The following is a 26,521-nucleotide window of genomic DNA, read 5'->3' as shown; positions in this document are numbered from 1 at the left end:
TCTCAGTTTTCCTAAACATCTTCAACAATTCATCAAAATGTATTTTTCTTCTTCGTTTGCCCATTTGAGATCAAACTGATCGGTGTTCGACCCTTGAGCTAAAATGAGTTCGACACCCCTGATATAAAGGTTGTGTGGTGAATAAGACCAAAAATGATCTGTGCAGCATTTAGCTTTAGCAAACATACAAAAGTTGGGTTTCTGTCATTCAATACTCACTTGTGGTTTCCAACGTACACAAAATTGCCAAATAAATTGGCATATATTGAATTGTGGCAGGGGTTGTGTTTAGTTTGGATTTATTCTGTGCATAAACTTTAATGACAAGCCATTTTCTATAGTTTTTAAAAAAGGAATTGGCAAATCTCTCACACACGTATAGTCATTATAGTTTCCACTCTACTCAGAAATATCTTTCCACAAGACCTAAGTGTGTATTACAGGGAAATTCTGACCATTTTTCCAGAAGCATCTGTCATGTTGGGCATCGGCACTGGATAAAAAAGGTGTGGCATGCGTTTTTTTTTTTTTTTTTATCCAATTCATCTCAAATGTGTTTTATCTGAGTCAGGAGATTAGGCAGTTCAGTTCTTTATACAGTTGTACATAATCCTATTGGAAGGGATGATAATTAATTTGGCGTATGATAATGATGGTTGGGTCTAATCATTAAAAATGTTACCAAATTAAATCTGTTAGAGACACAAATCAGGGGGAATACATTGGTACAGATGACGAATGAATAAATCTTGTTATACAATATTTACTTATGCTGGTATATTTTAGCTACCATGGAATTTGATAGTTTGACATATTAAAAAAGGATACGGGAGCTCCCACGCCATATTACACCATAAATTATGGTGAGAACAGCTGGCTGGAACAAAAACATGCAAACACACGCTAACCCTAAGACAAACACGTTGAGCAGGTCTCTCCATCTAAACGGCCCTGATGTGCTGCATGTCATTTTTCTTTTTTGACCTTCTTTGTCCACATGAAAGAATAAAACAAGAAAAGCAAATGCAGGCTTAAGTACAGGGCCTCTCTCTCTCTTTTTTTTTAGAGAGGTCAGATAACCAGAACATTTAAATACACTGTGTGCAAACCTTTATTCTCATTCTCTAACATGTCATGTTACACAGTGAAGGTAACCCGAGTTGTCCTTCACCACAAATAGCCATCATTCCAATACAATTACCCTGTCTGGGATCAATTATTACGCTTAAACTTCCCACACCTGCCGCCTGTACTGTCTGGATTTTCTTGTGTAATGAAATTATCATTTGGAAATACATTTGTTAACAAAGCCTGTGAAGATGTGAGAGCCAGCGGCTGTTTCATTGATAAAAACGCAGACGTTGAGGTCACAAAACAGGAAAGACAGACAGTAATTCAATGGTGCAGACATGAAGACACACAAGCAGGAGCGGAAACAAAGCCTAACAGGGTGAAGCAATCACAAAGGTGCTGTTGGCAGATGAAATCCTGACCTCTACTGTTCTGTAGAGGTGGGGGCAGCAGCTAGGAGTCATCTGCTTGGAAATACACAACACAGCTGCTGTTGTACGTTAGGTTTTTCAGGTTTCACTCCTGACAATTTTACTACAGCCGCATTATCATTTAGATTCAATTGGTAAATAACAAAATGATCTCTCAGCTCAAGTGTACGACCTACAACTGGCTATGGCACTAATCTGTATCTAACCATCGGTTTCATCATCCTCACTGTAAACATTTAAGGTATTAACTAGACTCAGATCTAGCCTGCTGTGCCCCTCCCTCTTCTGTTGAAACTGCTATGTGGGGTAACAATGTTAATCTGCAACAACACACTGCGGCTGCTTCCATTTAGAAGACAGAATTAAAGGTATGGGTGCTATAGTGCAGTGGCCAGCCCCAGGGGATTTTGAAGGTACCCCAGCTAGAGGTACAACAAGTTGAAATTGGTATCATTTTGACCGTGAGGATGTCTAGTTTCTGAAAAACGATGTTGAAGTTGACACCATGTCAATGAAATACGCAACCCAACTTTCAACCAAACTTCATTTTATAGCTTTAATTGACAAAAAAGACTTTCAGTGATACAAATACAGGTATATTAATTACTTTGTAACACTATATACCCCAAACATTGAAAAATTCAGTTAATTTTAATGAAAGAATTTCCAGTGTTTGGCAGTTTGCTCCGTGATCAAGGTGTCTGTCTGATACATTGATTATTGGTACCAAGTTAGATCAAAGTACTAAATGTCACTTTGATGGTATATCCTTTGATCTGCCTGTTATTTCCATAGTGCCCACAGCTTATCAATTACTCGTCATCCCCAATAGTGAGGTTTTCGACAAACAAAGGGTTAATTTGACATGGTGTACACAGAAACTGCAACTAAACATCATTTTTCAGAAACTACACATCATCAAGGTCCAAATGATACCAATCTCAACTTGTTATACCTCTGGTTGGGGCATCCATCTCCTTAGTTAGAGGCCTTTTTTAGCCTCGGCGACTGCACTACTAAGTTTTCACCATCAGCTTGGCTTTCTGTGAACCCTCCTTCTTGCCCCTCAAGAATGTGCTTCTCAACTTCCATATTAGGTACCAGTCCAAGACAAAGATACAATCTCGCAGATGGTTGTGAAAAATGTTCATTATTGCCGCTTGAAACTGAGTAGGGCATCCTAGTGAACAGAGGTGTAAAGAGTACTAATGTATCCTGCTCAAGTAGGTCATACATAAAATACGCAAGTACAGGTAAAAAGTAGCAAGTTACATTCACTCCCCACGTTTATTTTTTGGTACTAAATCTTGCCACGGTTCCCTAAGAACTGCTTATTTTTCACAAAGGCATCTGTATAAAATAAAATAACCCCAATGAATTAAATTCAAAATATAAAAATGTTCAGGCTCTAATTGTAGCTACATTTACAAACTCTAAAACTGAGAAAATAACCTCCTTTCAATGCAGTTTTGGCACGGTGCATTACGTTTAATCTGGTTGGTCGGCTATGATGTGATTTGATTGTTGTCTGGTCATCTCATTTTTTGTAGTTTCACAATGTCTGTTGATCTTTTTTAATTTACTCAGTAACGGTTGGTGTAGAATTGTAACAAATGACTTTACTTCTTTTAAAACGTACTTAAGTACAAGTCAAATTACTGATTTAGAAATGTATACTCAAAAAAGTGCAAGTACCCATAAAAGTTGGGATGTACAACTTTTTCATTTCCGATATGATACCGATATTGCAGCCTTGCGTATCGGCCGATACCATTATTAGTATGAATCATACATACTTTTTTTTCCCTTTTCTTTAATAAAAAAATAATGACTTATTTTGTAGTGTGGAATGTTAGAAAAGGCTTGATCAAGTGATGTTACTCAGAGAACAATAGTCAGCAACAGTGGGTATGAGAAAAACTGACCCATTTATTATTAACCAATTGGTTACATACATTTTACCCTTCAACATAATATCTACAGTATTCTACAATTGAATAAAATATGTAAAAAATTAATTGAAAAAAAAAAAGGAAAAAAAAAAATCGGAAAATCTGGAAATTTGAATCCAATATTTGTTCTCAGGCAAATATCAGATTGATATCCGATATTGATATCAGATCGGGACACCCCTACATGAAAGCAACTCAATTACAGTAACGTGAGTACTTGTAATCAATTACTGTCACCTCTGCTAGTGAACGAACACACGCACACATGCAAATCAGGAGTCTCAGTTCACAGTTATTCATGCAGCGCACTGAAGCAAAACTGTACACAAGGTTTATGCAGATGAAGTCCCATCCCCCTACTATAATTGGCAGAGTTGAGGGTCATCGGAGGACAAATGTATCCACATTATTCAAGCTTCTGACTTCTGTATGCATTTTAGTTGTAAAAAGACTAAAAACCATCAGCATGTTGGAAGAACTGAACACGACCCATGACCATCGGCGGGAAAACAACATGTTACATGTGCGGTACGTCTGAAAGCCAGTGGCCTCTAATTGCTTTCTGCCAAAACAGTCAAGAAAGTGGAGTTGGGCGGCCGCAGAGTGACTAATGAACAGCACTGCCACACGGCTCTGGAAAAAACAACAAACAATACAACTATGTGAAAAGGCACGCAATCACAAATGATGACTGGAAGAATGCTATCAACCCAGTAGGAAAGAAAAGACTGGTTATGATGACTGGATTTACAAGATTCCTCATTATGGAAACAAAAACTGAACCAATTTTACAGATTATACAATATACTCTATATATAATATACTGAAACTACATTCTACACTTCTTGGCATATACTGTAGAAGACAGATTTAAACCTCAAGTTTAGTTGCTACATTAATTACCAAATAAAAACATACATTCCACCTATTTAAAAATAGACACCTCAGCAAATCAAGTTCCAACATTTTTTCCAGGCAAGTTATAATATAAAAGTGGACTTTACACATATCTGCATGGTAATAATATCTAGGAAATAGTGTTTTAGTTTCAGCTACAGACTTTTGACTAAAACGCAACTTAGCTTTCGTCATATAGTCGACTAAAATATGCAGCATAAGAGTTTATACATGTTTCAAAGAATAAATTACCATTTATCAACTTGACATAGGACGGTACCACTGTTTGTAAATACACACAGACAGATTAGATGTGATCGATGCAAAAATATCAATGTATTTTGATATAGTTTACATGTATTTTATTTATTTTTTTAAAAAGTCAGTTTTGTTTTTAAAGAGTATAAGTACAATTTCCCACACAGTGTTTGTTTGGTTAAATAGACTATATGCATGTGTGTGTTATGTTGAACCCCCAGCATATACAGTATTTTCCCGCTGAGATGTGGCCTCTTTCGGCAGAATAATCTTCCCTTCCAAAAAGCAAACATGGTCCAATCAAGCATCTTTTCAATTGCTGGACAAGTAATTTGGATCCATAGCAACCCACATAATGTAAAGCTAATGTCTTGGGGCAAGTTCCTTTCAGAGGTCTAGTGAAGTTCATGCCTTCTTTGGCAATAACTCACACAATTTTTAGCAGCTGTTCATAATGGAATAGCAGACGGGTGTAGATTTCAGGTAACTTAAGTTTGCTAACATACACATGCTGTATGACACCATAAAAACCATGAAGCAAACATTAAAATTAAATACTTAGCTCTAATTATACACTAACTGGAGTTCAGTTGTTCTGCACAACAGACTCTTTGTGTTTATCCACAGCTACTCACAAGATCCCCTGACCTGTACCTCTCATAAACACCAACACTTGTTCTTGATTGTCAAAATAGTCTCACTTGAAGCTTTTCTGTTCATTCAACAAAGGGCCCCTTTTATTTCAGGGTACGCTGTGGTTGTAGGATGTAGCACCCACCGGTGCTGATGGCCACACGGCTCTGAGGGGGCTATGTTCACAACCGTGGCAGCTAATACAGGAATGTGTCCATGTGACAGGCTCCAGAACATTGAGTCACATTTTTTTTTTTAATAACAAAACCACCAACACATGCCATTGTTTGAAGTGCTGTAAAGCCCAACAGCTTGTTAATCATACAGTGGCAACTTCTATTAGCTAAAAGTTTTCCCCTAAAGCCTGGACCTGGTCTCTGATTCTTACATTTCCTTCAAGCTAGAATGCTCATACATTATATTCTATTACAAAATTCCGCAGCCTTCACCTTGATCCATTTGTTCAGCCTTGGCCACACTCTCCCTAATCTCCCCGCCCTGCTGGAGAGCGTGGCCCCTCCACCAGCGAAAGCACCACAATGGGCCAGTGTGCAAGAGCGGGAGACCCTGATGTCACATCCAAAGCATTCTGATTCACCCTTCATGAAATTAGAACAATATTAGTTTAGTTACAGTTATGTAGCTCAATGCAGTCTCACTGAGAGGAGGTTTTGGGAGTTGGGGAAAGATAATTTTGCCACTTTTTGGGATAAGGCATTGTCTTGATTCCATTTAAATGTGGGGTCATTACTGTCACCCATTATCTAATAGTAATGAATATTTAAAGTTTAGCATCACTGTATGGCCTCAGGGATAAATACAATGCAAATAAAACATCCATCAAAACTTAAATACAGTTACACAGTAGACATTGAAACCAATTTTGTGTTCCAGTAAATTAACAAACTCCAAATGCCTACCATAGAATATTCTGAGAAGTGAATAGGAGTTAGTGTTAGCACTACAATGAATTAGTCATACAATATACATACTTATGCTCCTGGTGAATCTATACATATTTAGAATGGGATATTACCTCAGCAAAGAAGAAGGTAATATTTTCATCTGCATTTATTTGTGTATCTGTTAGCAGGATTAAGTCAAAAGTACTTAACGGATTTTGACAAGATTTGAATCAAAGATAGACCTTATGCAATGGTAGATTACATTCCATTACATTTTGGAGGGGATCTGGATCAATATACTGATACTGGGTCAGTGTGAAAAATCCCTGTCTGTCATATTGGTGAAATTTCAACAATTTATATCTCAGTTTGTAATTAACTGATCTTTATGAAATATTATGTCAGATTGGCTCTTCAACTTCACTGAGTTTCACCCAAATCAGATCCAATTTGCAAATTTCATCGCAATTTTTCCGACATAAAAATAAAATGGTGGTGCCCAAACATTTTGATCTACTGCATTGTTATTAATGGAGATAGAAATTTGCTCCAAGCCTTTAAAATGTGAATGATCTTGGTACCATGATGATCAGGCTCATTGATACATATAACTGTCAATATCTGTCAAAGAGAATATTTGGTGCATGGTGAAGGTTTGCGCTCTCTGAATGTTGTTGCTGTGCAATTTAAAATGTGCAATGTAGAAGTGTGACGATATCGCAATACGGCGATATATGGCAATATTTTCGATTAACATTATTCGATTATCGATATGCTCGCGCTAAGTATTGATTTTTTTCCTTCTTGGATTTAAAATGTATTTATTATTTTCAAAACTTTTTCTGCTTTTTCACTAAAATGTGCAGGTACGTCTTCACAGAAATGTTGTCACTGTTTGTTGAAGGAACCAATATATTGTTTACTGGAATATTGCACTATAATGGTGTCACTGGTAAAAAAGACCCTATTTTTTGTTTACAGAAAGCACTATTGGAGATACTTATTCATTTACATTGGTATGTTGACACTTATTTACAGAAATGTTTCACTAAAATAGTGTCACTGTTCAATTTATTGTCTTTCAGAGATATAAAATAAAAATTGTGTTTTTTTACTTAATCTTTTTTTTCTCATGTCATGTCATAGATTATCGTAGATTGATTTCTGACCAATATATCGATAGTTGCAGTATTGTCATATCGTGATATAATCGTTATCGTGATGTATTGTGTATTGTATCGTGAAGTACCCAGAGGTTCCCACCCCTAGTGCAATGTGAAGTCTAATTCATAGAGGCGTCCCAATCCGATATTGATATCAAATATCGGTCTGATATCAGCCAGAAAACGAATATCGGATTTTATCGGACTGCGTCTAAAATCTTTGATTAAAGCGCTCTGATAAGTTTTTGTTGTTTTAGTCCCCGCCTTCAGTTGTTCCCACCATTTACTGACAGTAAAAAATAACTGAAGTGAACTTGAATTGTTGACTATTGTTCTCGGTTTGAGTGACATCACAAGCCTTTTCTAACATTCCACACTACAAAATAAGTCATAAAAGTATGTATGATTTGTGCTGATATCGGATTGGTATCGGCCACCACTCAAGGCTGCAATATCAGTATCGTATGGGAAGTGAAAAAGTTGTATTGGGGCATCCCTACTAATTTACCACTATGACAACTTTCTCTTATACTTAACTTACTCTTTCCATCAATGTGTGGTTAAGTGGTTTCCGTCTACTTTGCTCTGTTGATTTTTTCTTTTGCCAATAAACCTTTTGTGGGAAGATTGAGGAAGCCTTTTTTGACACCACATGAATCAACAACTGACAAAAGCCTAATATCATTTAACATATCTCTGGTGTCCTAAAAAAAAAAAAAAAAAAGATTAATCTCATTGTTACCTGAGATATGAGGTTAAAAGTTGACATGTCTAAAACGTCTACATCTGTTTAACACAGGGTACTATTATCTGGAATTTGACCCTGTGCAGTTGAAACTGATACTAAGTGTTTACCTTTTTTTTTTTGAGTAACTACATCTTAATCAGAGATTTAGTGGAAACCAAAACTCTGTTTCTCCTTTCAACCCATTCACAGGCATGTGACATTATTTTCTCACTTCAGGGGATTTACACTTCACATTATTGAAGAACCAGAAACCATGTGATTACTCATGGCAAACCAGTAAAACCAGCCGTAGGCTAAATTGGACATGTAATAAGCTTTTTTTTTTTGTATGATTTCTTTGCTTTCTTTAAAATCATGACACATTGAAAATGTATCATTTATAGTCTGAAAATGAGCATTTGCCTCAACTTGGCGACAAGAAGCAGTTGAAGTTATCAAGTTACTAATCAAATCAAATAAAAATAAAATAAAATATCAAAGGATTGTAACAGACACCAAACATCCATATCCTAAATTCCGTTTTTGCCAGTCTGGAAGCCTCTTTAATAATATTGTGACCTACCTCAATCCATCTCTGCGCCTCTGAGAAGGCTTCATCGCAGCTGACATAGGATTGCTCACGCCACTCCATCACAAAAACGTTATTATCCAGACTTCACAGGCACGCTGAGGCTCTTCCTGGTGGCCCACGTTCACAGTCCGCCACATCAAAGTGGGTCAGTTCAAGTTACCAAGTGATGAGCATTGGTTAAAGAATACTAGGCTACAGCCGGTGCGCACCACAGGTGGACGTGTGCTCGCACCCTTTCTGCCAAAAAACAAAACAAACCTCTGTTGTTTTCTTTTGCACGGTTAGGAGTGAATGCAAGGTGTAACAGTGACGTGTTGTCTCTGCATCGCAGTATTAGGCCCATTACCTGCGGACACGCCCGCGCTTTCAGTCTTTTTGCGCACCTTTACGCAGCGTTTGGAGCAGCCACGGATCACCGGAGGAACACTTTACAGCCTTTAGGTTCAGGAGCTGCACACTCCTGCATCAGGTCCACGGACTTTCCATTAAGCCGTTCACTGTTGATAAGTTTGAACCAACTTCCATCGTCTCATCTCTGTTTGGTTCCCAAATTGAAGCTGGTTCCACATAAAGCAGGTGACTCAAACAGAGAGGTCATTAAACACCAAGAAAATAACCACGAACCGAAGCCTGCAGGCTCCACTGGGCGTGTAGATTAAAATAAGACTTTCCGTGATCTAAACACAGAAAAGTCAATAATTTAGAGCTCCGGGGTAAACTTTTCTGGAGAATTCATGCTGCCATGTGATTGATCATGTCTCCTGTTACGCCCCTTTGTGGCGATTAAGAGTAATGCAAACCCTGAAAAACATTAAAAACATCGTGTGCAGATGATATTTTCTCTAAGTGGCGTGGAGAAAGGTTTTCATCAAAAAGCAAGTATTCATCAGTAATTACATATGTGGTTGGTTGGTATGTTACATCTTTTAGTTATCCTTTTTAGACATCATGCCATACAGAGTGAAACACAAAGGTGTAATTATGTTTTAGTTACTTTCAACATTGTATACAAGTTTTTTTTTTTTTTTTTTAATCTTATTGATACATGCATGTTTGACTGAAATGCAGTTCAATCTGTGACCAATACTATAATCTTCTGCTGCTAAAGCAGATCAGTTTATGAACATCACTGCCCACATATTGACAATTTTTTTCAACAATATAATTTAGCAGACACTTTTATCCAAAGTGACATACAACACAATCAGTTAAGGGACTTGCTCAACACCCCGCAGTGACCTTTCAACCAAAAAAAACTATTAAATTTGACAGTTTTTGTTTAATATTTCAAGAATAAATTAGACACTGTTCACACCAAAGTACAGAGTGCATTTGATTTTTATTGAGCTCTTTTTAAAAGAGGCCTTTTGAACATTTCAAGACACTTATTGTAATAACCCATATTTGATCTTTCAAATATCTGGAATCCTGCAAAGCAGCTCACTTTGACTATGTGGTTGGATGAGGTATCCGAACCAAACGACAACCCACGGTGTGCATCAAAGTCATTACCCCAGCAATAAAGTAAATACACTGCATTTTTAGACCAAGCTTGTCAACATAACACCTGAAGGCGAGACAAATAAAACCAACAGCGGTGAACTGAACAATTTTGTTTAGGACAAGAAAAACTTGTTAAAGTGAAATACATGTGAAACCTTACCATTGCAATAATTCTCTAAGGGTCTATCTAGTACATTTGAAGAAAATTGGTAAAACTTAGTAATCTTGACAGCACTTGAGAATGTTTGGCAGTAAAGGTTTTGATTTCTGTAGTCCATTATGAGTCTTTGGAGAGGGCAATGATGGTGAAACGAACCTCTTGAGGGTCACGAGCCATAAAGGTCTTACAAACCCCTACAGCATCCTGAGAAAACAAAACAATAGTTCAACATTTTGTCAGGCATATATATATATACATTATTTGCTACCTCAAGAAAGGTGTCTTCCGTGGTTTTCCCATGAAGAACAGGCTTGGGCTTTCGGCCATCTATTCTCACAAAACAAAACACTTTATTAGCACGTATTTAAGTCATAGTTTGTGATAAACATTTGGCATCTTTGTGAAAGTATATGAGAACCAAAGTTAACCTGTGGTATTTGCATGTAACAGTAAAAGTCCTTTCCATGCAGCTGGTTACTTAAAATGTTGATGTTGTAAAAGCAGAGTGCGTGGTAGTTTGAGGTTGCATTAGTACTGGTAATATTCATATACACACTGTAATACTTTTTTCGATACTGACAAATATAAAATTGGTACATCGCATTATTTATACAACAGCAAAATGTCTCAGAATCAACTCACCCAGTTCATATAGAAGTCCTCCTTTACCCACAAAAGCTATAAAATGCAGATTTACTTTCTCATCTAAACTTGGGGCCTGTTAGAAACAAAAGCAAAACAAAACCAAATTCACTCTGATGAACCTTTTAACAACATAAATAACGTATAATAAATTCAAACCTCCGTCTGTCCCTCCTGTGCACTGGATTCATGCGTGACTCGTATGCTCTGGGGGGGGGGGGGGGGGGGGGGGGATAAAGAGGAAAAACATGAACCTTTACAACCAGGATGTAAAAGTCAAGGATCAACAAAACATCACAGGAAGGCATTTTTCTACCTCATCCTTCTCCAAGAACAAAGCTCTCTCCTCTGGAGTCATTTCACTCGTTTGCACAAGAAACTTCTTCAGAGTGGAGTCCGGTCCTGGAGAAAATAGAAACTGTGTCAAATCAAACTACTATAAGGAATATGATCAAATAGAACGGTAAAATCTGGTTTAGTTCTTCATGCCACATGATCACAATGCCGTACGTACCAAACTCTAGGCGTGCCTGGTTGTTGGCCACGGCATGAATTAAGCCTATTGTCCCACAAGCATTGCCAATTGTTTGCTTGATGAAGTAAACGTCAGAGACATCTTGTTGCTGATCTTTGAGTTTGTCCTCCTCTTCTTGCCTATATGCCTCCGACTGAACAGGAGAAAAGCATTGAAAAGAAGAAAATGTGCACTTTGTCTATAGTATACACACACACACACACACACACACACACACACACACACACACACACACACACACACACACACACACACACACACACACACACACACACACACACACACACACAGATGTATACCTTTTCAGTGATTGGGAAGAGTAGTAGAACTGCACACACTGGTCTCGGTACCATGCTCAGCAGATCTGGATCCAGTCCATACACATCACCAAACTGCCAGGTTGGCATCATTCCCAATGAAGAGAGAAACTACACACAAATTATAAATAAACTGATGTGCAGATATGGTTTGAAATAGAATCCATATTTGATTTCCAAGCATAACGTTACCTCTGTTAACTTAAAATTCAAAGCTGCCATTACTCTGTCCCTCTGGGTAGAATAATATTGTTGGTAGGCCTTGAGCCACCAGTTGTTAATATTCAACAGGTGTTCATTATGTTTGGTAACTTTGACAGTGCTACCAGTTGTCGGGGGTAACAGCAGATGTAGATGGGATAGGCTGTCTTTATAAAGTCATAGAAAGTTCATTACTTTATACTCTGGGTAATTTTATGTATTCTTTATTTTTTCAAATTAATCAGCACATAAATGACTCAAGTTTGATATAAAATGTGCACAATTAACCATATTTTGTATATACAATCTAATTTGGATTAGAATTGTTTTATTTATTTTAATACTGCTTTTTACTGCTTCCGGTATTACCAACAAGCCCAGGCAGTCACCAAATATAATGGATACGTTTTTAATCACAACACCCCTATACCACATACCAACCTCTTACCTTGTTTGTTTACAATATAAAACAAAGTGGAAAACCACTTACCTTACTCATGACCTAAAAAGAAACGCAAAATCAAAACGTTAATAAGTCAAAAGTGAAGTCAGCAGTTTAATATTGACATATTAAGCTATTGCTCTCATTTCTAGCACTAAGTTAGCTACCCTCGACTGCACGTGAATGAATGACTTCGAGGAAAAACCTCAGTTTAAAAGTTAAAAAGTATAAAACAACACATACTTCTGGGTTTGACTCCAAAGGCAGCCAGCATGGAGAGTCCATTGTGCACAAACGTTTGGTTGTTGCGGGTCTTGCAATCGAGAAGAATCGGGTTTATTCCAACAATCTGACAGCTGGAAACACTTCCGCATCGGGAGGGCGCATTCAGACATAGGGGTGTTCACCAGGATTTATCTTGAATTTTTTGCAAGATATTTAACCTTTATAAAAGCCATGGCTTGGTTTCTGATATATTTTTTACAAGATATTTTTATGTGTTTCGTACTTGGGAGATTTTGCCAAAATTCAGACAATAAAAAGTACATTTGAAAACAATCTCCCCGTTTTAGATATAACTGTAGACCATTCCAAAGCGCCGGGCGTGGCTAACAAATATATCTAAACGAAACGCGTGATTTAACGTTGAGGAAATTAATTTGAACATAAAAATGTACGTCTTTATATAAAACGATGTGTACACTATTAAACAATAAATAATATAATTTAAATATGGCTAGATCAAATTCCTATGGAAAAAAAGAGGATAATGAGATTTGAGTGACCCTCTTATATTTATTTATTCTTATTTATTAAAAAAAAATTAAATAAAAAAAAGGTTGGATTTCTGCTAGATTGTGTTTAAGATGTTTCTAAATTGGTGATAAATTATCTGCCTTCCACAATTGTTCCACAACAAACACAGAAGTAAGACTTTATTAAATGAAAACGGGATGATTAAACGAATATGCTTGATAAGGCATTACATTTTTGCATTTGTTTATATAAACAAAAAGTCCATACACCAATTGCATGCATTTCCTCTCTTGCTGCACATGTGTCAAAGATGTTCATTTAAAGTACAAATGACAGTGATGACTCATTGTAAATCACCATAAGCTCTAAATATATCTCACTCCCTCCAAATTCCCAAATGCCATAAAAATGACTGTGCTGTACTTGCAGTACTACATTATTTACAGTAATACTTATCACAATATTTTTTCTAAAACCTGAAAGATTCTTGCAAATGAACCCACAAATTTCTGGAAAAAAAATGCATTGCAAATTTTGAGCAAGGCAGTTGCAAGTTCAAGGAATTTTGACCAATTGCTTAACATTCAGGAAATTATAAGTGAATAACAGCATGGTTGCTCCCAGTACTGTCCTATGAACTTACCAGTTGATAGCTTCACTTTTTACACTTGCCTTTATTCGGGCAAACCTGCCGATACAAACAGTCTAAACAGCAAAACTATTTATATTTATTGGACTATTTATTGCCACACAAAAAAGATGAACCCTGGTTGTCTTAGAAGGGAAAGATAAAATGGGAATGAATGAACTTTGAACATGAAAAAGTTATTTTTAAGTGTGTCCTAAGTTACTCTTCTCAAATACATGCATTTCAAAACTGTAACTATATTTAGTGTTTAAATAAAATAATAACGTACATCATGGGGTTAGAATTTGGGTGGATCATGTAAAAAGAAAAGAAAAAGAAAAGGAAAAGAAAAGAAAAGAAAAGAAAAGAAAAGAAAAGAAAAGAAAAGAAAAGAAAAGAAAAGAAAAGAAAAGAAAAGAAAAGAAAAGAAAAGAAAAATCAGGCATCCTCCCATGCAGAAGGTGGCGCTGTTCGTGTTTAACATTGCTTTTACAGCCAAAGAAGAGGAACAACAACAACAACAACAACACGGAGGAAAAAGGAAGAACACCGATTATAAAGCATTACTCATGTTTGTAAGATAACTGAGACGGTGACAATTTTGTAGCATATGTAACAAAACTATACGTCTTTTATTTAACTGTTTTCGTTGCTGTTTGCCTGATAAATGATGCCAGCAGCAGAGAAGTTATCAGGTTTGTTTGATTTTGTCTTTCAGCTTTGTTTCTATTAGACAGACTGCTGCCGAGAAGTGTCGTATTTGGACTTTTGCTGGAGAACTGCATACTAACCATTTTCTTAAAAATGTAATTTTTAAGTCCTGTAAGGAAACAAATACGTCAGCTTTAACAAATAAGTCTGATTATCTGAGGCAGTGGCTATCCGTACGGTTGCCGTATCAATATACTTGACGTTCTATCCGTACGCAGGGCCCCTCATTGGCCAGTTTAAGTCACGTGACTAAGACTAAACCTTACCCGAAACCGACAATGTATTGCGATATTGGGTTCTAACTTAATCCTCACCCTAAAGTGCTACGTACCAATAGTATTGGCTGTTATCCGTACTGGAACCGTACAAATAGACACTTTAATAATCTTACCTGTTCTCTTATGTATAGGCATGTTTATCTCAGAAAGGCAACGTGTAATTAATGTATTAGGGACGCCTTGTGTTTATATTTTGTACATTGTAATTTAGAGTCAAAAGAAGACATTATTTTTTTCCAACTGCATTTTTGTGTGTGGTCTTTTTCCCTTCCAAAACGTATTGTATTGTTAACGCAATCTATCTTATTATATCGTAAACTCAGTCTATCGTTCAACTCTGAATATGTATGTAATATGGGTTGAAACTGTTAAATAAAGCCTGGACAGTATAATAAGATAACCAAGCTAAAAAACTACAGCGCTTTTAGCTTTGACTCACGCATAGTTTCCAGGTGTCCAATCCTATAAACCTTTACCCTATGATGATATGACTTTCTTTGCTCTGATGAATTTTTTTAGCCTGAAATCTAGATTGAGTTTTCTAATGGAAATTTGAAGAAAATAAAAAAAAAAATTTTTATTTTTTTTTTAATTGAAAGACTTTTTAGTTTCTTTTAATGAACTCTATTAATACATTTTATTAACATAATTTTCTGGATATATCTGACATGTTGTAAATCTGCAACATTTATTTCAGGTGTTGTGGACAACATCAGTCGACTGCCACCTGATCTTTTTAATGAAACAGTAAGTAAATGACTTCTGAACATGAATTATTACTGAGGAATCAATACCTTTCAAATAGAGCTAAATGCTGGTTGTAATATATATATATATATATATATATATATATAAGTTCAATTAAATAATCACAATTGTTATCGATAATTTTGTGAAATTGCATTATGATTTCCTGAAATAATTTATTTGAATTCTTATTTGTGTCTAATTGTTGCAAAGTTGTTATAAAATGATCTTGTGACATTGTATAGTGTTCTACTTGGCTGGTTAAAAATATGTGAATTGCTGCTAAATCTCCACAGTGTCGCCACATTCTGATGTATCTTCAGGGCCAGGCGAGAGGAGTGGATTCAGCAGAAATCAGTGATGTGAGTCACTATATTATTATGTGAATTATGGGATCCTTTTTTTTTTCTTTTTTTTTTTCTGATGTTCCACTTATTACTTCCTTGTTTTGTTGTTGCCGTGGGCAGAAACTTCAGAGCGCTGGATTCAGACTGGAAGCTGATGCTCTACAGGACATCATCAGGTTTCTATTGTTAACGTTCAGGTAAGGGTTTCAGAAAGGGCTGAGAAACATTTTGTTTTTTACGCTAAGCTACGATTGATTTCGGTATCAAGTGTCAAACTCAAGGCCCGGGGGCCAAATCCGGTCCTTGAGACCAGTGGTTCTGAATTTTTTTTTGTCTCTAGTACCACCTTTTTTAACTTTTGAATCCAAGTACCCCCTTTGTCCGACTAGAACATTTTGCTCAGAATTCTGTAAAAAATAACTTTAAAGCAGTTATAACACACATTTCTAAGAATCTTATTTTATAAATAAGTGGAATGAAACATTATTTAGTGCCTTCTGAATAGATTTATTTCTATCGTTTTTATCATTTATGGTCACCATACCATCATCATTTTCTGTGTTTTTTTTCTTTTCTTTTTGTGTAATTTTGTGTTTTTTCGTGTAATTATGTGTATTTTGTTGTCGATTGTCTGTGTTGTCTATATTTTTCTCTTATTTTGTTGTAGTTTTCTGAGTTGCTGGTAAAATTTAGTATGAATATAATTTTTAACTAAAAATAAACTACAAAATAAAACCCATATTTTTAATGCTTTGATCTCTCTCTCTCTCTCTCTCTCTCTCTCAAGTACCCCCTGCAGTGCCATCCTGTACCCCTAGGGATACACGTACCCCCATTTGAGAAACACTGCTTTAGAGCATCCAATTCAGCCTGCAGGAGAAAGTAAAAATGACAGAGAAAACATGATTTATTGTGTAAATGACCAAATAATCAAGTTGTAGATATCTCAAATTCACCAACTCCACAATATTTTTAGAGATTTTTATATCACATGAATGCAGTGATTTTTAATTGCACATTTTTCCACAAATCTTGCAGTTATTCCCAAACAATTCCACAAAAATGATTTTAAATTACACACCTAAATTCTACGGTCCATTTGAGGTCACACTGGTCCATATTTGGCCCCTGAACTAAAATGAGTTAAACACCCCTGGTTTAGGTAATGAATGAAAAGGCTAAACTACAACTAAAGAAGCAGAAATAGTCTGATCACAGTGTGGGAAGGTGATGTATTTTTCATATACAGGTCTGGTGGGAAGCACAACGTCTCTGGGGATGAACTTGTGTCAAAGCTGGAAGAAGGCAGTGGGAAGTGGTCCAAAGCATCTCTCCAAGTGGTGCACAGGTTGTGGAGCGAACACGGGGCATCAGTTCACACTCAGCAGAAGGTGCAGGGCGCACTCGGCATTGGTCGGGTATGCCCCAGTTTACACAGTTACCCCATTTGTAAACCAGCCTCTGTGTTTGAGGAGTGAACTGCTTTTCTGTTGTAGATAGTGGACATGCAGTGGAAGCTGGGCATGGCGGTGAGCTCAGACACCTGTCGAAATCTGAACTCCCCGTATGTAACGCTCCAACTAAAGATCGCTGAGCCATCAGGATTCATTCGTCAAAGATCTTTTGAGATGTCTGTTCAACAGTTCCAGGTTTGTGTAAGATGAATGGGTGAATTTAGTGATGTTTGTGCCATTCCACTCATTTCGACCTTCTTTTCTTTGCAGAATTTCCACCAGCAGTTTAAGGAGATGGCGGCTGTTATGGAGACTGTATAAATGACTTTGTTCATATACTGGCAGAAGAATCTCTACAAAATAATGCACATTTCCACCCTAAGCCTTGGTGCCCATCAACCTGCCACTTAAATAATGTGATTTTTATATGAATTGGTACTAAAGCAAATTAAATTGTTTTGATTTTAATGTGTGCAGTTTTAAATTGTGTTTTCATAGTGTATCAGTGCTGCACTAATTCTGCAAAAGCATGACGGAGGTCCTCTCAGTGGTTCAAAATGTATTTTTCTTGAATTTAATTGCAATCTTGAAAATAAAAATAGCACTTTCGACTACTTTGCATCTTGCCAATGTGTTTATTTCTGGATGTACAAAACAACTGTATTTCTAAAGTAACCCTATAAATTGAAGTAGTTATGTTGTACTGAAAAATATATATATTGTGGAAAGGGCATTTTTTTTCAATTGATTTTAAAAGGTTATAATTGTTCTAGTTAATCTAGCTTTAGTATATTTATTTAAATATTTTTTTAAAATTTGATCTTAGATGATAGCTAACACAAATCAGTGTTAATAATACCAATGAAAGATTATGTAAATTAAACAGATTTGTCAATCTCAAGGCCCGACCAATTCCTTGATCGTGTCCTCTACTGCTGTAAATGGCAAAAATGAGCATTCAAGCATCATGGTTTGAATAAAGTGGGAGTTTATTTCAATGTAACACAACAGTGATGGCTGTTTGTAGGCATACGTTACATGAAAAACACATGACAAAGTGATACAGTGTCATATTATTTCCAATTTTGTTTGACCAAGATGCACTTTTTTGATTTAGTTTTTGCAGCAGCACAATTAAATAAATACTAACATGGATAATGGTGCAAAAAAAAAAGTCTTAAAACTGTAAGTCAGACATACTGTAAATGTATATATGACAATTGAAGGGGTGTCACTGTGTTGACAGTTAATACAGGGGTCACCAACCTTTCTGAAACCGTGTGCTACTTCATAGGTATTGAATAGTCTGAAGGGCTATCAGTTAGAAAAGAGGTTCTTGAATGCTAAAATGTTCACAGTTCATCTTTAACTAAAGTGTGAGATAATAAGAAAGGCTAGCAGGCACTCAAAAAGGTCGAAAATGTTTCAAGTTTCAACATGCAACACTTTATTTCTCCTGATTTATTAAATTGTTTCATTTTTTACATTAAATAGAAAATCCATATCTTGTTATTTTACTAGTTACTAAAAAACAACTTTTAACTAATCATAAAACATGTAAAATTTGTAGAATCCACCTTGCGTTAAAAAATAAATAAATAAAAAATATTTATATCATATTATATATAATAAGGAAGACCTATAGGCTTAGATTTAAGGACGTGACTAAAATAAATATGAAATGGAAAGATATGGAACTGGATAAATGGAATAAGAATAAATTAGACAGGCAGAAATGGAGAAGATAGTTGTTTTCAAGTGACTGCATATGATATGATGATGATGATGATTATTATTATATAAAACATACCACAACCCATACACCAAATCTGCAGCATGTAAAAACATTTGTCACAATGTGTCAGTGAAAATAAACATTTAAAGTTGGTTAATTTTCTGCTTACTTAGTCATGCTTATGACTTATAGTACCATGCTGGTACTATAAGTCCTGGGGTGGACACTTGGGTCCTTTCTGTGTGGAGTTTGCATATGTTCTCTCCGTGCTGCGTGGGTTTCCTCAGGGTACTCCGGTGTAAAAACACAACTATAAGGTTGATTGGAGAGAGTGTGAGTGATTGTCTGTAGGGATGTCCCCATCCAATATTGATATTGGATATTGGTCCGATATTAGCCTGAAAACGAATATCGGCTATCGGATTCAAATTTCCAAATTTTCCAATTTTTATTTTTTTCCAATTAATTTTTTTTAAAAATTTATTTATATAATTCAATTGTAGATTACTGTAGATATTATGTTAAAGGTTAAAATTTATGTAACCGATTAGTTAATAATAAATGGGTCAGTTTTTCCTCATACCTACTGTTGCTGAGTATTGTTCTTTGTTTGAGTAACATCACTTGATCAAGCTTTTTCTAACATTCCACACTATTAAATAAGTAATTATTATGTTTTTTTATAAAAAAAAAAAAAAAAAAAAACGGGGGGGGGGGGGGGGGGGGGGGGGAGTATGTATAATTCATGCTGATATCGGATCAATATCGGTATTCGCCGATACGCAAGGCTGCAATATCGATATCATATCGGGGATGAAAAAGGTTGTTTCGGGACATCCCAAGTTGTCGGTGTATGTGTTTCCCTGTATACCAGGGTGTACCCCTGCCCAGTGTGAGCTGGAGATAGGCATCAGCAGACTCCCGTCACCCTGAAAAACAGGAACAAGCAGGTCTGAAAATGAATGGCTGGAGGTTCCAGCTGTACCATTATTTTTTCATTAAATACATTTGAAAATGTAAAACATTTTAGGTTCTATAGTAAAAGACAATAAGGTAACTACTGTAACTTCCCCATGCACTCTCTTTGGAGTGCTTGACTGTTGAGCTGTTGCTTCAGTGCTGTGGTTATATATGGCTAAGGGTCTATTTTGGGTTGGGTGGGGGGGTGCTTGGATTGTTTGACATTTGGTAGTTATGATCTTCCTCCTCCATGATGAAAGGTGATTTATAGTCTAACCAGTTCCTTTGTGAATAGTTTTCGATTCAACCCCCTGCACCCCCAGCTCAGGGTGTAGGTGAGTGTGTTAGGACCTCGTTATTGTCCAAACCTCTGTCAGAGAGTTTGGGTTTAACCGTTTGTTGTCTGTGTACTGTTGAGAAAGGCGGAGTCCCGCCCTGTCACGTTGCGCTCCGGCAGCACATGGGACAGCAGGGGCGGACCGTCAGAGCGCACCCGCCGCTCCGCCTCCAAGGCGCGGTGGAAGAAAGGATCACAGACGGGGTGAGACCGCTCCAAAAAAGACCACAAAGAAACATCAATGTATGTTGTTGTTTCCTCATACAGTCCAGCAGGGAAGAAAAACAGCACCGCACCAGCTGAGCTGATTGGACCCCAGCGGTGGGACGCAGTGAAGGCGCCGCCCGCGCGTTACAGCGCGTCCAAGAAAGAAAGCAGATATTTACAGTGTTTACAGGAGCTCCTCAGACACGTTTTAAGTGGCGACCTCGTTTGGAACAATACTGAAGAAACTAGGCTGTGCAGCTTTATGACTAGACTCACTTATACAGATTATGGGACCAGAAGCTGCACATGCAGGATATCTATAGTAGCTGTTTAACCTTTGTGACATATCTGAGATGTTTGGAGTCTTAACTTCTGGTTAAAAGATGAACACATGTTCGGGTGGACTATAAGTTGTATGAAAACTTCGCATGGAAAGTGTTTTCCTGGACTATAATCTCCTTTTATATTTGAGAAGGCAGCACCTAAAATAAAGATGGAGATTACAGATGACAAGCAGAAGTCAGACAGGAGGTGGTCTGTGACTTACATCGGCTGGTGTGCGCTGGACAGGCGGACAACTCTGCCCATGCTGCCGTGGCTGGTGGCAGAAATCCGCCGGAGGTGTGAAAGAGGGGACTGCGGCCCTGTGATGCAGCCCAGAGAGGTTCAGCTGGTCCTCAACCCCCCCTTCATCAGATGTGTCCCCAACAACACCAACAACTCATCGGTGTTTATATTTGAGCACAAAGCACAGCTCATCACTCGCTTCATTCACAACAGCAACGACCTGTGCTACTTCGCCTACCTGCTGAGGGGTCAGCCCGACAACCCCGAGTCTGAGATGTCCTGTCATGTCTTTAAGACCTGCGACGCCAACCAGGTGAGTGTCAGTCTGTTACTGTATATACTGTATACACACACAGACAAAGGCAGGCCATTACATCTGCATCTCCTCACTAGCGTCATATTGCAATGCCTGTTGTAAATCAGTGGTTCTCAAACTGTGGGTTGAAACCCCTGGAATAGCAAGTGTCATATGGGTTTACTAAAATGACTACCTATACTACTCCACCAAACGAAACCCTCAACATTCATGTCAGCATTTAGAAATGTCAGCATCAACACAGGAAAGAACAAAGGGCTTCTATATGTTTTTTTTCTTCTGTAGTTTCGTGTCATTTATTATCATTTTGTATGTTTTTTTTAATTTTTTTTTCTTAATTTTGTGTATTTTTTGTTTTGTGTTTGAGTTTTGCAGTTTCCGTGTGCTGTGAGTCATTTTGTGTATTTTCTCGTCATGTTTATTTGTCGAGTCGTCTTGTGTTTGAATAATTTTGCATATCGTCGTAACGGTTTTGTTCATTCTCCTTTTTTTATCTTTTGTTTGGGGTTTTCTTTAGCTGTCATTTTGTGCGTTTTTAAAGTCATTTTGTGTATGTTTACTGTTGTTTTGTGTTATAAGTCACTTTGTGAATTTATTTATTTATTTTATTTTTTTTGTCATTTTGTTTTCAAGAAGTCATTGTCAATTTTTGGAGCCATTTTGTGTATTTTTCTGCAATTCTTGTATGTTTTTTGGACTCATAGTGTATAGTTGGAGTCATTTTATATGTTTACATTGGGGGCCGCACAAAATTAGTCCGAAGGCCACATGTGGCCCCCGGGCCACCAGTTGCCCATGTCTGCTCAAAGCCAATATGTTGTGATTATTTTCCTCACATGCAATGAAAATCATCACTTACTTGCATTGTGCGTTTGGCTCAGAACAACTAAAAGACTATTACTTTTAGGGATGTCTCGATACAACTTTTGTTTTTCCCCTTCCGATACGATACCAATATTGCAGCCTCGAGTAGTGGCCGATATCGATACGATACCAGCACGAATCATACATACTTTTATTGCTTATTTCATAGTGTGGAACGTTAGAAAAGGCTTGATCATGTGATGTCACTCAAACAAAGAACAATAGTCAATAATTCAAGTTCACTTCAGTTATTTTTTACTGTCAGTAAATGGTGGGAACAACTGAGGGCAGGGACAAAAACAACAAAAACTTACCCGAGATTTTAGATGCAGTCCGATACAATCCGATATTTGTTTTCTGGTTGATATCGGACCGATATCAATATCGGATCGAGACACCCCTAATTACTTTATTCCAGGGGTGTCAAACTCAAATACACAGTGGGCCAAAATGTAAAACTTGGACAAAGCCGTGGGCCAACATTGATATTTATGTAATAATCTTCTTCACACATAACATTTTCATAAGCAACCACACATTTTGCTTTGCTTTACATTGAATTTAGAACAAGCAAAGTTCAATACTAGTATATAATTAAATATTGCAGACTTAAAAAATGGAATTTCAATGGCATTCATTTCTTAAATAAAATTCAAATAAAGATCATACAGTATGCCTCTTTTTTTTTTTCCTTTTTTTTTTGCAGCCTTCTCACATTTGAAAATGCTTGCTTTTTCTCTGGGCAAATGTTGCGGAAACCCGGTGGCCGGGAAGTGTCAGGTGAATGCGTTTAAAGAAATGAACACAAACGCAAAAAGGTCGCAACACGAATGCAAAATGGCCACAACGGAAGTGTTTCCGACGGACCGGTATTACAGACGGACACGTTTCTGGCGGATGTTTTTAACCCACCAGAACAGAGAAGAACAAGAAGAAGACATCGAAACGCGTATGAAAGTAAGTGAAAGTTGATTAGGATTCTCTTATAGTTTTCATATCAGGCTATCACATCATAATACCCGTCCGTCTGTAATACCGGTCCGTCGGAAACACTTCCGTTGTGGCCGTTTGCATTCGTGTTGTGACCTGTTTGCATTTGTGTTCGTTTCTGTAAATGCATTCACCTGACACTTCCCAGCCACCGTACAAATGAGTTCTTCATGCACTTTTTCACAAACTCTCCCTCATTGAAGGGTCGGGCTGATTTTGCGACCTCTGCTGCCATAATAAAACTATCCTTTACAGCAGCTTCACTTTGTGATGTGGCTTTTTTGAACATAGTCTGTTGTGAAACCAAACTTATTTTAATTTTTTCTACATTCTGGCATCTTTGAGTCATGTCCAGGTCCTTGTGTGAGGAGATCCTCCGTCTCCCCATCTATAAACTCACAATTTAAAAGAAAATGATGAGCCAGACGGCTCGGAACTCGTGGAGTGAAATATAAACAACTGCAGGAAAGGAGGAGAACGCCATCACTAGACGTGGGGATGTTTTCGGGATCGTTATGTTACATTATGGAACGCGCACGGATGTATGCAATCGTCCACGCACTGGCGGGCCAGCCCAAGTAATCATTTGGTATTGCTCCGCGGGCCAAATATAATTACACTGGCTGTGGGCCAGAGTTTGACATCCATGCTTTATTCTCTCTACTTTATTAAAGCGGGTACCCTTGTTTTTAAATAAATTCTTAGTTTAAGCCTCATATATCAATAGCTGTGTTTTCATTACAGATTTTTGCAAAATAAAAGCCATATTTTTAAATGTCAACAAGGTATAATTGCGTTTTCAACGTGTTTCCATTGAACGTTTTTTTTTTTTGGCAGAAGTAACTTTGTAACTCTTGAGACTTTGCTGCAGAACACTCTGTATTCCTTTGTTGTTTCACATCTAATGTGGCAGTAATAATTTTAAGGTATAATGCTAATAATACTTACTTTGCTGCACCAAAGTTTGTTTTTACCTCCACCATAAACGCTCTCTTATTGACATTTTTTGGAAAAGTTTGGCACATTCCATTGTAGGATATGAAGTAATGGACTCATAGAAGTAGTTTTAACTTCATTCTCACAGTGATTTGCTGCATTTTTCACCAGACATGGAGGGCAGTGATTCGCTTGACACCATTTTTATTCTCGTTAGGTCCCATTTTTCCTTTGATAGCGCCTCACACGCCACAAGATATTCAATTTCAGCCAGATTTGGATCTTTCTGCGTAAACCCAAACGTAAATATCTGCCATTGTTTTGCTTAAGTCGTTGAAAACACCAGAAATGTGCTGGAAGTCACTTTGGCAGAGTTTTTGGGGGCATACAAAAGGAATCACTGGATGAATGAATTAAAAACTCTATGGGACTTCACATCCCACAATGCAATGCGTAAACACTTCTTTTTTTTAAAAAAAAAAAAAAAAAAAAACAGTGGAGATTAAAACAAAATTTCAAGTAAGGCTGAACGATTGATTACATTTGCGATATTATTTGCAATATCATAAAACGCGATTTTCTAATTGCAAAGGCTGCGATTGTTTTATTTTTTTTTGTTTTGTTCAGAGAGCGTTTAAGAAGTGCAGTTTACGTGTTTCATGAAATGTGTAAAACATTTGTTTGCTTTATTGTTGTAATCTGTGCTATAAATAAATCTGAAATTGTTTATTATAAAACAGATTGATTTATTGCTTGTGTTCATTGGAAAATACAAGATACCCTTGAAAAAACAATTGCATATTAAATCGCAATCGCAATATTGAGGAAAAAAAATTGCAATTAGATTATTTTCCAAAATCGTTCAGCCCTACTTTCGAGCAGCAGTTTGTGTTTTTTATTTTTTATTTTTTTGGAGTGAATGATGTTCGAATAATTGATTAATGAGACATAAACTATGATTTTACCTAATACAATAATTGCTTCAAATAACGCAAACCCCTGATTAAAGTTTGATAAAAATTATATTAATAAATTAGATCTGTTGAAAATTCTTTAAATACGATTTTTAAAGGCAAATAGTGTTAAAATAGCGATCTAATTAAAGGGAAAATATATTCTATTGGTAATCCCTAAAGCCTGCAGGAGCAGTAAACAAACTAAACATCTATATGTGGAGATTATAAGACTGTCCCTGGGAATGTTTATCCCCTGTAACTAAGGGCTCAATAGCTTTAAAAGGTTAAGGAACGCCTGCAGTAGATAAGCACAGACCTGCAGCGATTATTTAGTATGGGTGTCAAACACAAGGCCTGCAGTTACTGACTCAGCCCACTGTAATATTATTTAGCTGATGTGTTCAAACTTCACAAAATGATTGTTGTAAATAATGCCTTTGAAACTTTTCTGCATGCGTAATTGACCAAATATGTGCATAAGCGATGTGAAAATAGAAATTGAGGTGACAACAACTATGATCTTTAATCTGAAACAGACACAGATTAGTCAGCAGTACAAACATGTTTGTGTCAGTATTAAGTATTTAGGCCACTGGGTGGTGGGGATGATAAATCAAATACGGTTGAACTGTGGTTGTATCGTTTTGTTTGGCTCGGTTAATCCTCAGTGCTTTTCACTTGGAAGAGTCGTTCTTAATGTTACTCAATCTTTGGTCATTTCCTAAACAAATAAATAAAACAAAAACAAAAATGGAATTTCACAATGTTCACAAAAAAAAAAAAGAAAAAACAGAATAAATCCACAGGTTAGTGTGAGAATTTTCATGCTTGTGTTTGCATCGTTGCAGCTTCATTGTGCCGGCTTGGTTGTGTTTAATTATTAATTGTGATTTCTGAAATTGCCGATGGGTTTTCACGTACCAGGTGGCGTACATTAGAAACAGTGTTGCATGAATTATGTGTAGATAATATATCTGATTTGATGCATGATTTTGTGTTCAGCATGTTTACATGCTGAACACATGGCACCTTTGTTAAATTCATGATGTGAAAATAATTTTGTGAATTATATCATATTATCTTATTGCTGTCTGAATAGCATTTCATGCATTTCATGTCTGTGAAAAGCGCCTATATAAATAAAATGTACTTACTTACTTTCATCCAATCCTGGCACATTTCTATATGTAATTCTATAATCTAACACACACACATCAGATATTTTATTAAACCAGTGTTTTTGGATTTCATCAGACTTTTTCTGCAAAGTGATAAAAAACTACTATTCTATAATATTCAAGGT

General features: G+C 36.7%; 4 protein-coding genes across 21 annotated transcripts in view; 2 read left to right on the top strand and 2 right to left on the bottom strand.

Annotated features, from left to right (window-relative positions):
* lmo7a (LIM domain 7a) overlaps positions 1–8,901 on the bottom strand; it is a 61,673-nt gene extending 52,772 nt beyond the window's left edge. For 4 of the 14 annotated variants that reach the window (XM_028435383.1, XM_028435384.1, XM_028435386.1 and 1 more), the window contains exon 1: positions 8,621–8,900. In XM_028435383.1, the coding sequence (XP_028291184.1) occupies positions 8,621–8,689 (69 nt within the window). In that variant the 5' untranslated portion in view covers positions 8,690–8,900. Of the gene's footprint in view, positions 1–8,620 lie in introns of all 14 variants that reach the window. The other 10 variants (XM_028435393.1, XM_028435397.1, XM_028435388.1 and 7 more) reach the window with 5 other exon arrangements.
* A 1,048-nt stretch (positions 8,902–9,949) lies between these two features.
* Positions 9,950–12,805, bottom strand: uchl3 (ubiquitin carboxyl-terminal esterase L3 (ubiquitin thiolesterase)). Its single transcript, XM_028435415.1, has 9 exons — positions 12,673–12,805; positions 12,478–12,489; positions 11,769–11,897; positions 11,449–11,602; positions 11,251–11,336; positions 11,094–11,141; positions 10,935–11,010; positions 10,561–10,619; positions 9,950–10,496 (listed from the first exon to the last, which is right to left on the bottom strand). The coding sequence occupies exons 1-9, from the start codon at positions 12,712–12,714 to the stop codon at positions 10,410–10,412; spliced, it is 693 nt and encodes a 230-aa protein (XP_028291216.1). The 5' UTR covers positions 12,715–12,805; the 3' UTR covers positions 9,950–10,409.
* A 1,504-nt stretch (positions 12,806–14,309) lies between these two features.
* commd6 (COMM domain containing 6) lies at positions 14,310–17,706 on the top strand. Of its 2 annotated transcripts, XM_028435417.1 has the most exons (8): positions 14,310–14,388; positions 14,494–14,508; positions 15,500–15,549; positions 15,846–15,911; positions 16,017–16,093; positions 17,146–17,314; positions 17,393–17,545; positions 17,621–17,706. In XM_028435417.1, exons 4-8 carry the CDS (start codon positions 15,861–15,863, stop codon positions 17,669–17,671), a joined length of 501 nt encoding a protein of 166 aa, XP_028291218.1. In that variant the 5' UTR covers positions 14,310–14,388; positions 14,494–14,508; positions 15,500–15,549; positions 15,846–15,860; the 3' UTR covers positions 17,672–17,706. The 2 variants fall into 2 exon arrangements, with proteins under 2 accessions (XP_028291218.1, XP_028291217.1); XM_028435416.1 differs by having other exon boundaries at positions 14,314–14,508.
* Positions 17,707–20,397: 2,691 nt separating this feature from the next.
* The window catches only part of tbc1d4 (TBC1 domain family, member 4), a 41,817-nt gene continuing 35,693 nt past the window's right edge, over positions 20,398–26,521 (top strand). For 2 of the 4 annotated variants that reach the window (XM_028435401.1, XM_028435400.1), the window contains exon 1: positions 20,399–21,469. In XM_028435401.1, coding sequence (XP_028291202.1) covers positions 21,083–21,469 — 387 coding nt within the window. In that variant the 5' untranslated portion in view covers positions 20,399–21,082. Of the gene's footprint in view, positions 21,470–26,521 lie in introns of all 4 variants that reach the window. The other 2 variants (XM_028435399.1, XM_028435402.1) reach the window with 2 other exon arrangements.

Source organism: Gouania willdenowi, chromosome 21, assembly GCF_900634775.1.
Source record: "Gouania willdenowi chromosome 21, fGouWil2.1, whole genome shotgun sequence".
Lineage (NCBI taxonomy): Eukaryota > Metazoa > Chordata > Actinopteri > Blenniiformes > Gobiesocidae > Gouania > Gouania willdenowi.
This window is presented reverse-complemented; position numbering and strand designations above follow the sequence as displayed.

Coding starts and splice junctions, on each gene's coding strand:
- uchl3 (XM_028435415.1), bottom strand. CDS start 12,714: ATGGACTCTCCATGCTGGCTGCCTTTGGAGTCAAACCCAGAA. Junction 11,142..11,250: donor TGTTCTTGGAGAAGGATGAG/GTAGAAAAATGC, acceptor CCCCCCCCCCAG/AGCATACGAGTCACGCATGA. Junction 11,011..11,093: donor CACAGGAGGGACAGACGGAG/GTTTGAATTTAT, acceptor TGTTTCTAACAG/GCCCCAAGTTTAGATGAGAA.
- commd6 (XM_028435416.1), top strand. CDS start 14,481: ATGATGCCAGCAGCAGAGAAGTTATCAG. Junction 14,509..15,499: donor AGCAGCAGAGAAGTTATCAG/GTTTGTTTGATT, acceptor CATTTATTTCAG/GTGTTGTGGACAACATCAGT. Junction 17,546..17,620: donor TGTCTGTTCAACAGTTCCAG/GTTTGTGTAAGA, acceptor TTTTCTTTGCAG/AATTTCCACCAGCAGTTTAA.